This window comes from Phaethon aethereus (assembly GCF_964289735.1).
Source record: "Phaethon aethereus genome assembly, chromosome: 1".
Classification (NCBI taxonomy): Eukaryota; Metazoa; Chordata; class Aves; order Phaethontiformes; family Phaethontidae; genus Phaethon; species Phaethon aethereus.
In genome coordinates this window covers 121042336-121054951 of record NC_138575.1, presented here as the reverse complement: position 1 = coordinate 121054951, position 12616 = coordinate 121042336, and the positions used below count along the sequence as shown (strand labels likewise).

Sequence of the window (12616 nt, the reverse complement as noted above, 5' to 3'; positions counted from 1 at the left end):
TCCAACCGTTAACCCAATGCCACCATGCCCCCTAAACCATGTCCCGAAGCACCACATCCACACGATTTTTGAATACTTCCAGAGATGGTGACTCCACCACCTCCCTCGGCAGCCTGTTTCAATGCTTGACCACCCTCTCGGTGAAGAAATTTTTCCTAATATCCAATCTAAACCTCCCCTGGTGCAACTTGAGGCCATTTCCTCTTGTCCTATCACTAGTTACTTGGGAGAAGAGACCAACACCCTCGTCGCCACAACCCCCTTTCAGGTAGTTGTAGAGAGCAATAAGGTCTCCCCTCAGCCTCCTCTTCTCCAGACTAAACAACCCCAGTTCCCTCAGCCGCTCCCCATAAGACTTGTGCTCCAGACCCCTCACGAGCTTCGTTGCCCTTCTCTGGACACGCTCCAGCACCTCAATGTCCTTCTTGTAGTGAGGGGCCCAAAACTGAACACAGTATTCAAGGTGCGGCCTCACCAGTGCCGAGTACAGGGGCACAATCACTTCCCTACTCCTGCTGACCACACTATTTCTGATACAGACCAGGATGCCGTTGGCCTTCTTGGCCACCTGGGCACACTGCCGGCTCATGTTCAGCCGGCTGTCAACCAGCACCCCCAGGTCCCTTTCTGCCGGGCAGCTCTCCAGCCACTCCTCCCCAAGCCTGTAGCATTACATGGGGTTGTCGTGTCCAAAGTGCAGGACAAATGACCGAAGTGCAGACGTTTTATAGGTCTGTGATCTATTTAATCCCATTTCTATGTGTCCACATAGAAGACTGGGGTTCAGATTGAATTTTTAAAAAATACTCAGCATTTTTTAGTATTGTAAAATGGTGTGGAGAGAATGGGAATGAAACAGGAATTCCCATTTAGAAAAGAGCATGAAAATATTATTTTTTCTTGTAGTACTTTACAAGGTAAATGAACACATTAAATTTAGGCATGGGAAATATTCCTCCTCCTCTTTATGCATATACACATGCACACACTATAAAATCATAGAATCATAGAATACTTTGGGTTGGAAGGGACCTTTAAAGGCCATCTAGTCCAACCCCCCTGCAATGAGCAGGGACATCTCCAACCAGATCAGGTTGCTCAGAGCCCAGTCCAACCTGACCCTGAATGTTTCCAGGGATGGGGCAGCTACCACCTCTCTTGGCAACCTGTGCCAGGGTTTCACCACCCTCAGTGTGAAAAATTTCTTCCTTATATCTAGTCTAAATCTACTCTCTTTTAGTTTAAAACCATCACCCCTTGTCCTGTTGCACCAGGGCCTGCTAAAAAGTCTGTCCCCATCTTTCTTATAAGCCCACTTTAAGTACTGGCAGGCTGCAATAAGGTCTCCCTGGAGCCTTCTCTTCTCCAGGCTGAAGAACCCCAACTCTCTCAGCCTGTCCTTGCAGGAGAGGTGTCCTATCCATCTGATCATTTTTGTGGCCCTCCTTTGGACCTCCTCTGTCATACTTCACAGAAGTCATTGATACCCTGTTCTACAAATATTGGATTTTATGAGATAAGCAGTAAGATCATGGACTGAAACTTACTTTTTCATAATATTCTACAGTTACTGACAAGGTTAACAATATTTTTCCCCATGAACACTTAGTCATGGACAAATGTTTTTTCACTGAATTTTCTACCGAAAAAATGTGTCTATACACAAGAAGGCATATATACCAAAAATGATTTATTTTTGCAAAAAGTCAATCCAAAATGAAGCATTTAGATAGTACTAACAAGGATCATTTGAAGTTTTGTGGAGCACAACATTTCAATGCTTTGTTCTAAAGTGACTTTGAGCTTGTTTTATGTTGTATGATGTTTTATCATTATGTTCCATCTGTTTTAGAGTATGATAGACATGTTCCAACATATGTGCTATATTCTTCTGTAATCTATTATGTACGAGGTGAATGCTCACTTTTTCTTAGTATACAATGCATGCCTTATATGTCGTGGATGTACATACAGCATCTTAATGTGTGCTGAATGTGGCAGTAGGCGCTGTATGCCGTTCATAAAACAGTAAGTGTACTACATTATGTGAGGTATGTGTGTTATGGTTGTTGCTTGTGATTTCAATGTGCAATGTTTGTTTGTGGCAACAATTTTTGTTCAAAAGCCTCCTGTGGTAACTCATGGGAATGTTCCAGTTGCAGCCTTCAGCTAGGAGAGGCTTTAGATCTTGAGATGTGCTACGGTGCGCACGTTTGAGAGAATAAATCTCCATGCAGACTGCTGAGGTTTTGTCAAGCTTTGATGGAATCCAACGCCAATGGAGAGAACTGATGTCCTGACATGATTAAACTGCTGCCTGCACACTGATACACATTTAGAAAAGAGACAGTGACCTGCAACGTTGTCTGAAAGCAGTCCTCCCTGTAATAACACTTGTTTGAGTTGTCTGCTGCTTTCTCCAAGCTGTTTGACCTTTAGTCAATTTAAATGTTTAAATTTGTTAGTTCATTCTTTTTGCCCCTTCTCATCAACACTGCCAATGCCTATAAAAGTGTATGACCTGTGCAAAACGCTATAGTTAGTAACAGAATTTGAAAACCTTCAACTAGTGAAACAATTTATCCAGAAATATTTAATTATTTAAATGTGATAAAGTTATTTTCTTCTGCAGATGGAATGAAGCAGCTATCTTACGAAGATATCTGAATCTCAAACAAAAAAAATAATCTGACATTAGTTTCCACCCCACAGTCCATCTTAAAAAAACCCACCTTCTGCAATCATTTAAAGATCATGAAGCCATGCAGTTGTTCAGAATAGGTAACACATTTGCAAACAAAAGGTTTTGATAATACAAGGCCTACATGTTTCTAAAGAAGTTGGGTTTTTTGGTTTTTTTTACAACAAAACACAGAAATATTGAAACAGGAAACAATTATACTCTTACATTCCCAAAGGACAGTTCTAATCCCTGCAGTGTGCCTTACAAGGTGCTCAGGGCTTGAATCTCCTAATTCAGTCATCGACACCTGGACAGACAGCCCCGCGCTTGAAGGGAGCTTGTTGGTACCAGAGGAACTGAAGTACTACAGTGGAAATTACAACCTTGCTTCAAGTTTTGTTTCTGTTTCTGAAGGCAGGAGGGAGCAAAAAGGTAAAGCGTCTGAAGAGATAATTCAATCAGTCAGACCCACCCAGTGATACATATTAAATATGGAGAGGGTGCTGGTTTTTGCGGAGCAATGATTTGTTGGTAGTGGACGAAAGACAAATCCCACGCTGGTTTTATTAGCTCCAGTGAGACTTTAGTCCAGTGGACTATAAACTCACTGAAACAAGCAGGTCCTGTGGTAGAAAAGACTATTCTTCTTGAGTGTGTGTTCCTCAGTAGATTTAATGGGATATAGTAACAACAGAAATTGCTGCCTCTGCCAATTTAACTCATTGCCGATAAACTGTGTCACAAAGGCCTTTTTTATGGGTCAGTGGAATGGATGAGCTCGTGGGCATCTGGTGGGAATTTGAAAAAGATTTGGAGGATTTGAAAGAGCTTTTTGTTCATGGATTATAAACTGTGCCTTAAAATGTTTATACTAATTATACCTCAGAATCAGAGAGGAACATTATCACATACTGAAATTAGTCCAGTACTGTTTAAATGGAGTTTTAATAGGCTTTTCTGTCAATAACAGAATTTTTCATTGAGTTGCTAATCCGTGTTTTACTCTAGACTACATTTTATATTGCAGAGTACAGAAATTATTTCCACTAGTCAGGTACAGGGAATCTTGCACTGTGACTGAGAAATGCGGTACATAATTATGGCCAACCATTTTGTACTGTCCATATTCTTTAATGCCAGATATTGTACACCTTGTTTTAGCAGCTATTCAGTATGTAAATCCCTTCTTTCCAATTCATTATTGCCTTCAGCACTCATTATCTAACCATCTTTCCACACTACACACTGAATGAATGTATTTCAAAGCACAACGTAAAATTTTCCTAATGCCTCTAGCTAAATAAACCTGTGTGACTGCCCTCAACAGATCAGTAAATGACTAACTAAAGATTTAGCTAGTGAATGGCAGGGGCTTCTGGCAAAAACACAATTAGTAGTGAACTGTAGGCCTGTAATGTAAATATACCCTTATCAACTCAACTTTGGTTGATTCACCTGATAAGAGAAGAAAACATTATAAATTCAAATTATAACTCAAGAATATCTCCTTATCAGATTTTTCTGTGTATGAACCTTTTAAAGGTCTTTCTTTTAGCACAGGAATGCACAAATTATTAGAACAAACTGCACCTGAAATTTATATTTCATGGTAAAATGTTACTATTTCGTGTGCAGGGAGATTTCTTTAATTATTACCTGGAAATAGACTTGCATTCTTTAGGAAAAAAATGTTGACTTTGTGTATATTTCAAAAATTTTAAGGGGAACAGCTTGACTTTGGAGATGTGAACTTAACATGTAATCTTTCATTTTCTGTTTAGGCTCCAAAGAAGCACTTGCAAAATGGAATTATTCGTGGATACCAGATAGGTTATCGGGAGTACAGTGCAGGGGGAAATTTCCAGTTCAACATCATCAGTATTGATACCACTGGGGACAGTGAAGTTTATACGCTGAATAACTTGAAAAAATTCACCCAGTATGGCATGGTAGTCCAGGCTTGTAACCGGGCTGGAATAGGACCTTCTTCTCAGGAAATCATCACCACTACTCTTGAGGATGGTAGGTCCTAGGCAAACAGCTATCATGGGACATATTATTATTTCTTTATTTCTTTTTACCTTGTTACATTTATTGCTTGATGAGTGATTATTATAATGGGGATAATAGAAGACTAGACTTTACAGGTAGATACAGTAGACAGCTGGATGGAAAGAGACTGGCCAATAAGCATATGCAATTTTCATTGCAAGAGATGCAGAATCATCCAGGTAAATAAATGTAACTCTAATAATGTGATACGTCCTGCTGTGAATCATATTGACTAAGACCACAGCTTTCATTAAGAAGCCTATTGCTCTGGTGTTTACATATTTGCAAATTTTGTGATCTCATCATAGCTTTGTAGTGATCTCATCATAGTTTTGAGATGCTAAGAAATAAAACTCTGAAAAGTGAAGAGATACTGTTAATTTTGTTGGCTTTCTTTTGTTTTCAAATGAATCTGCTGTGAAACCTAGAGCTCTTGTACTGCACAATGCTTATCTTGTCAGCATGAAGAGAGATGTGTGGTTTTTTCAAGGATATCCAAACTAATGAGAGAAAAATCATTGTTATTTCAGATGAAATTCAACCTGTCCTATCCAAGGAACAATTCAGATTTTTTTTTTTTCCAAACTGCATAAAAAGTACTTCTCAAACAATGAGAGGGAGTCCTCTAGTGGAAAAAGAGAATGATTCCATATCCAAAAAGAGGCCCAGTATTTTACAGGAGTATAACAGCAAATAGTAATCCTAAAGGATAGCACAGGTCAGATTTTCAGCTCCTGCAAATTGGCACCAGCGTACTGAAGTCAGTGCCAGCTAGGAATCTGACTTTTTACCCGGTGGAAATGGAGTAGCATACACCTAAGATTCTCAAGAGCTACAGATTTCGAGGCATACACTTCATGGAAGGCTGATGATTTTAGTTGACTGTAAATGTTTCTAGGCCTAGGCAGATCACTGCAAGACCTCAGAAGGCAGTATAATCACAACTGCATATATTTTGTATTATAATAAATAGTACATTTTTTCTTCAGAATATGGCATGCTTACTTTTCCTGGCAACGTTTCTTTTTGGTTGTTACTCAATTTTGGGTCCCTCTCAGAATTAAAGATGTCATGACCTTTGAAAGCAATGCCAAATCCTAATAGTGCTATATTGCTTTGACACTAAATGACCAATATAAAATGCCTTAGATTTGGATGACTTTTTAAAATTTTTTTAATTGTCAGTGAAAATGTTTTATGAACATTTTGCCTAGTATTTTTAAAGTGTCCACTTTCCCCCTCCACCAATTTTAAGGGGACATTAGAATTGTCCAGAAAGATGGAAATTTGGCTGAAAACTTTAAAAAATACATTTAAATTTCTTACAGAATATTCTGCATATTTCAGCAGTAAGACATACTACTTTTTCACAAGAAGCAACAAACAGCCTATGAAAAGACTAGTCAGCAAGTGAGGAAGCAGTACATCAAAAGTCATTCCAGGGAAATCAGCTGCACTTGCAGAAACATGTAGATTGTAGCAAAAATAAAGGTTTTGCATTGTTAACAGTGTGCAACTGCTAATTAAATAACAGGTGGTGGGATAGCAATGAAAATTGAAAGGGTAGCTGAAGGGTAAACATTGAGTTGTATTCTTCAAGTTAAAAATGATGAATATCTTGTTCCAGTGCCCAGTTGCCCTCCAGGGAACGTGCAAGCCACTGCCACATCACCAGAAACCATCTCTATTTCTTGGTCAACACTGGCGAAAGAAACCCTGAATGGGATTCTGCAAGGATTCAGGGTTATCTACTGGGCCAATCTCTTGGATGGAGGTGAGAGAAATCAAGCTGTTACCAAGTAACAAGCCATATGTGGCCTTTATATCATTTACTCTCTCCTGTGAAGGCACTGTACTTCTTTTTTTGTTTGTTTTAGAGAAAGCTTCAGCTACCTGTGAAGGAAGCCGTTTTCTGTAGAGCTTTAACAACATAGCAGGCATTGCAGATCTGCCTGGAGCTGCCTCCAGGGAAGGCTTCCACTGTGGGTTTGCAACACTCCATAGGCCTGCCATAGTACCCAAAATGACCTGAGCAAATTTCATCTCAGTTACAAAGTCCAGCAGGCTTCTTTTATAAAGAACAATGATATAAAAATAGAACATACCTGGCCAATCCTGTATTTTATTTTATTTTGGTTGGTTATCTTCTTGCTTATTTTTCAACACGATGCATTTCATCTCCATAGCTGAGGACAGAAGAAAGAAACATTTTTGGAAAAGGCTTATTTTCATGCCAGTCTCTTCTGTTGTGCTTATGTTGTGTACTCTTAACATAATTCTTAGGGAAATAGACTCCTGAGCAGAGGATGAGTGAAATGATCAAAGGAGAATAATCTGCAATTTATCACATGATGATAATTCTACATATGGTTCTTTCTTGTAAATTAAATAGTAGTATGTTTGAGATACAAACGCCTTTATTCCTCTTTGCCCTGCTGAATTTTCACAGCTCTAGGGCAATGAGCTGTTTCCCTTCTTTTGCTTTCATCCATAAGGATCAAGTTCACTCTAATATGCAACTGTCTTGCAAATCCTGACCTCTGTTAGTAAGACAAGGAGAACTCACGCGTGGAAATGCAACCCAGAGGTCCATTGTTACTGCTGGTAATGTTAGAGTCAAAAATATTTGGAAATAAACCACCAATTCCTTTGTACATTTAAAAATAAAGATTAAAAAGGTATGAGAAGCATACATAAAAATGTAGACATGACAAACATAAAATTGTTTTCAGCAATGCCTGTATTCTTTGGATCAGATCCTGTGTGAATATTATCAGTGCACATCTAAGCTCCTATGTGTTGTTCTACAACATGATGAAAAACATTATGTTCATGCAGTGCTTAAAACTGGATTTTCTTCATTTGTTCAGCTTTATTTTCTACCCTAAATATGTTTAAAGCTTTTTTGCCGTATGTGTTGTACTTCTTAGCTTGCTGCAAAAAAGATTCATATGAAGTGCATCATCCTTCTGCCAGTAAATCTGATTCTACTGTGTTTAAATCTATTGTTAGCTGGTATTACTGCCATCAAGTGCTTTGCAGCAGCACTTGCTACATATTTTACAATAAAAGGGCCTTTTTTTGTTGTTTTTCCTTATGAGAAATGGTCTTTCTCAAAACCAGAAAAACTTTATGAAGATAACTGACTTTCTCATTTTTGCTTCAGGGAATATTTTGTAATAATCTCTTCTTGTTATCTATCCTTTATGAAAAATCTTAGTACTTGTAGAAATCTTCAATTCTCTTCCCTGTATTTAAAAAAATTGCAAAAAAAAGTTTGAAAATTAAAACTGGGTCTGCTTTGAATTGTGAGAAGTCAGGACACAAAGGAATTTATTTTAATTTATTACAAGTCATTGCTATTTTATAATGATGAAGCATTACTTCTCTGTACACTCTCTAATCCACAAGATTCCCACAGTAGATATCAAGAGCTGGGAGAAAACTGAACTTGGCAATAACTCAATTTCCTTTTTATTCTATAGAGCTAGGAGAGATAAAGAATGTGACTACTACACAGCCTTCACTAGAGCTTGATGGCCTGGAAAAATATACCAACTACAGCATTCAGGTGTTGGCTTTTACACGAGCTGGAGATGGAGTGAGAAGTGAACAAATTTTCACCCGCACTAAAGAAGATGGTAAGGAGTAAAGCATTTTCCACTCCCACTTCCATGAAATGTTTGTATGTCTCAGGCTTTGAAAACAGTGCAAATATTGCACACAAACACGCAGAGTGAGATTTCAATCTGGAGGTCTTGAGTTAGGAACACATGGAGAGGAGTATGTGCCCATAGCTTTGAAAACAACCTGACTGTTTCCAAGGCTCCAGTTCAGGTGGGCCATAAGTTTGTAGATAACACTAATGATCAAGTTTGTCTTTTTCCTTTCTCTCTTAGATACTTCAGGATCTTATCTGAGAATTTTGAGAGGGCTTGAGTTAATTCTTTCAAAGTGATTGAAAATGGGGCAAGCAGGAGAGACTATTCTGGGACAATCTTATACAACTTATGTGCTTCTAAGAAGATTTTTTTCAGTGTATTAAATTTCAGTGTAAGAAAAAAAATCCTCCAAACACTTCTTCCCTTGAAAGCAAAATGAAGAACAGAAATCTCTTGCATTTGTTCATAGACCAAAGCATGGAAAACTTAAGTCTTAATGCTGAAAGTTTAAGAAACCTTTAATCACAGACACACATGCACATGAGATTCCATAATCACTTTCCTGTAATTTTGACTATGGAAGTCGCTTCAGGTTGTCTCAGTAGGATGCCACACACTGATCTATTTGTCAAGGACTAGAATTTCAAATTCAGGGATAGTTTTGTCCCTAACCTGTTTAATGCTTTGAAAACTCCATGAGATGTACAAATACATGTTTAGATCCCTAAACACTTTTGAAAATCTGGATCAAGAATTTTTTTGGCAGAAATAAAAAAGCACACAGTCCTAGCAATAAAGTTACTTGAAAAATGTTTGATTGGTAAGTTGTCCTGTGAGTTATGCAATGTTTTTTCAAGGAAATTAGTCAATGGAATTTTCTTTATTACTTATCCGTTTTACTGGTCATTCATGAATATATGAATATATTTGTCAATTTTTTTTATTTGTAATGAGATTTACAAAAATGCCAAGAGAGCAAGTTCAGTAGATTAACTGACTTCATGAATGGTTGGCAGGTTTTTTGCCAATAAAAAAAATTAGTTGATAAATGTTGTTAGTTTTTCCCAATAAAATATTAAGGAACTCATTCTAAAATCTACATACATTTTAAGGTCACCTGGCCTCAGCTGTAGTTGTATTCAAGGGATGCAGTATAAATGAAAATTGGACTTCTAATATTTTCTCTTACATTATCAGACGAGTTATTTTTTCTTGTTCTATTTTCATACGCTTCATAACTTGCATTACTGTGATCAAAGTTGAATTAACAGCAAAAAAAGTAAGTGAATGTCTTAGGTGAGAAATACAAGGAAATGTAGGCATATAGCAATGTTGGTTAATGTAGGTTTACATCTTGGACTTGCTATATGTAGGTATCACTGAGATCCTGCATCAGCTTGCAATGATGGCTCTGTTTAAAACTGTCTCAGGGTATCACACCTAGTCTGAAACTGTCAAGGACAATTTGCTCAGTTATAGACATGTGTGCCTTAAATGCTGAATGTTAGGTCATTCTGATCCCACCGTAAAGTCCTGTAACAACTACTTTGGAGCACCTAAGTCCTGAGTCAGATGCTCTTGAGACACCCAGTGCTAAGAGGTAGATGGTTTTGTTTCAAAGAAAAATATAAAAAATAAGAGAACTGTAAGATCACCTGCTGCATTTTCAAGTTACTTTTTGTCAAGCAGATCCCAACATAGCAACTTTTCCCTGAAATCTCTCAGAACACAAAAGCTCTCACACCAGAACCTTTGGTCTGGGACTTAAGCAGATCAGGGGATTGTCCCACACTGCTCCAGGAGCTCAAGGACAGGCTGATCTTGGGGAGATGTAGTTCATGTCAGAGCGCCTCGGACGACAGCAAGAATGTGCTTGCTGGTCTGTGCCTTTGAGCAGCATTGCAGCCTCGTGCCTTATGTGTCAAATTGGCCAGACAGTCCAATGTAGGGGGACAACAAGGAGTATTCTTGTAGAAATCCCTGAAAAGCCAACCTGCAGGGACAACCCCTGGTTCCTGAGGCAGCACTTCATGGCACATACGCTAGAGAAGTCATAACGGCTGTTTGGCAGTGCCATGCACTGGTTTCTGTTGAGTTAAAAACTTGCTGGGAGCTGCAAGCTACCAAAATTTGCCTGGGTGCAAACAACATCTTGTCTCTGTGTGAGGTTCTTTCAGCTTTTGGAATTGATCAGATGGCAGAAGTGGTACTAGCAGTAGCTCTGTATCTCACTATGGACAAAAAAACATGGTGTGCTGTTCCTGAAAGGCTGCTGACGCTTCACCAAGACCTTTCCCCTGCGCTGAAGAGGATCAGATACATCTCAGCCATCATTGACTTTTACTAACCTTTTCTCCAAAATTTGCAGCCTCCCTAAGTATCCCGTACCAGTTAAGAATCCACCATGATGCAATCTCTTTTGCTGCAAAGTGGGTTGAATACTTCCCTCTGCCCTGCTGGCCAGGGAGAGCAATGGATTACTTGCTGCTTTATAACAGTATTTCCTATCTGAAGGGTTAGTGTGCCCATTACTCCCTCCCCTGACATATACACCTGCCCATCTCTGACCTGTCTCCTGTTTGCAACAGTTCTGAAACATTGGAGGTGTTTATATTTATTTATAATTTATATTTATTTACATTTTCCTTAACCCACCTCTGCCTGGTTTGCTTCTCCCTCATTCTTATTCTTAGTGGCTCTTTTGCTCTCCCTTTCTGAAATCAGACAGGCCCTGAGATGTGGGAAGCACACAGACTCTGACCATGTTTGGCTGCTGTGCAAAGGCTCATCTCTCACCTTTAATCCTCCTGGCAATTCAGCAATAATTCACCCTGAGGCAGAGTGACTAACCCTTTCAGATGTTTTCTGATGCTTCACAGTGGTTCCACTCATTAAATCTGTTGTCTAGAAAACTAAACTGAATGGTGTTTTGAAAAAATACAATTATTTCACATTTTCCTTGAGCTTCACAACTTTTTATTAAAGGCAGTAAAGGTTTAGAGTGGAATACAGTTAAGTGCAGTTAAACATAAGCCAAAACCAAAGCCCTGGGTCTAAACATTCTTCAGGCTGCCAAACTATATGTATCACAGTGTATTCACATTGCCAAACTATATGTATCTAACAGGTGCCTCATTCCTCAGAAAGAACAGACATTTCTTCTGTAATGTTCTAAGGAAAAGAGGTTCCTGTAGAGGATTATTCAGTAGGACTAATTTCAGTGCACCTAAAATATCCTGCCCTAAAGTTAGTTTGAACACTCTCTCAGCATGTGAAATACAAATAATTGCAACCTTAACAGAGCTTAGATCTGGAAACCTTGTATCTCTGCTCCCGGACCTTCTCTGGTTAAAATTAATGACACAAGATATTCCACCCTCCTCTAGCAAAATCTGTGTATCTGAGATATTTTTAAGTGCCTGCCAAGTCATCCACATTGTAATTACTGTGAGGCCATATCACGCCATTAATTTCTTTTCCTTTTTTCATTTCTTTTACATTAGGAGAAATTTTTCTTTGCAAAATCAATGGTGCAGCATGTTCCACTACTGCTGTTGAAAGGCAGATCGTGGCCTCCTGTGATTTCTCTGTTGGTGTTCAGCTAAGGCCAAAATTTTTCTAGCAGGTCTGAAATCTCCAATGTAGCAAAATAAGAGTAACCCAGGGAGTAAGGCAGTCAGCCTGGATGAAATGAGTTGGTGCTTCAATTTCTTTTAATGTTTGATACGGATTTTAGACACCAGAGGTCAGACACTGCTGCTGATCAGCTTAGGAAATGGGAACAGCTCTAGCAAATAAGAAATGAGCTTTCTTCCAATGTGATCATGTTCATGGGGTTTTGTCTAGCTTTTTTTCCTCCCATTAGCCTTCAGAAAAAGAAACTGCTCTTCGTGAAGTTCCTCCTGGCAGAAAAATAAGCCAAGCAGAAATATCCAATTTTTAAGAATTCATTGTGGTTTTGTCCCCTACCCTTTCCACTCTACAGTTTCTGATAAGCTGATTGTCCTCTTCACCTGAGGACTTAATTTATTCAATCATTAAAAATTAAAGTAGTTCTTCAAATTCTCTTCCTCGCTGTGTTCAAAGTACAGCTTTGAAGGCTACTCCACTTTGTAGCAACGGGGGGTTGACAAATTCCCTCTCTGTTTCTGCACTGCAAATGAAGATGAGAAAACTGTAGTGGGGACAACGGCTTTGCTCCCCATAGATGCCCGATCCA

The 12616-nt window shown here is 38.8% G+C and overlaps 1 protein-coding gene across 1 annotated transcript in view; it reads left to right on the top strand.

Annotated features, from left to right (window-relative positions):
* DSCAM (DS cell adhesion molecule) overlaps positions 1 to 12616 on the top strand; it is a 491161-nt gene that overhangs the window by 389718 nt on the left and 88827 nt on the right. Inside the window, exons 17-19 of the mRNA XM_082014240.1 lie at positions 4465 to 4705; positions 6363 to 6509; positions 8221 to 8376. Coding sequence (XP_081870366.1) covers positions 4465 to 4705; positions 6363 to 6509; positions 8221 to 8376 — 544 coding nt within the window. The remainder of the gene's footprint in view (positions 1 to 4464; positions 4706 to 6362; positions 6510 to 8220; positions 8377 to 12616) is intronic.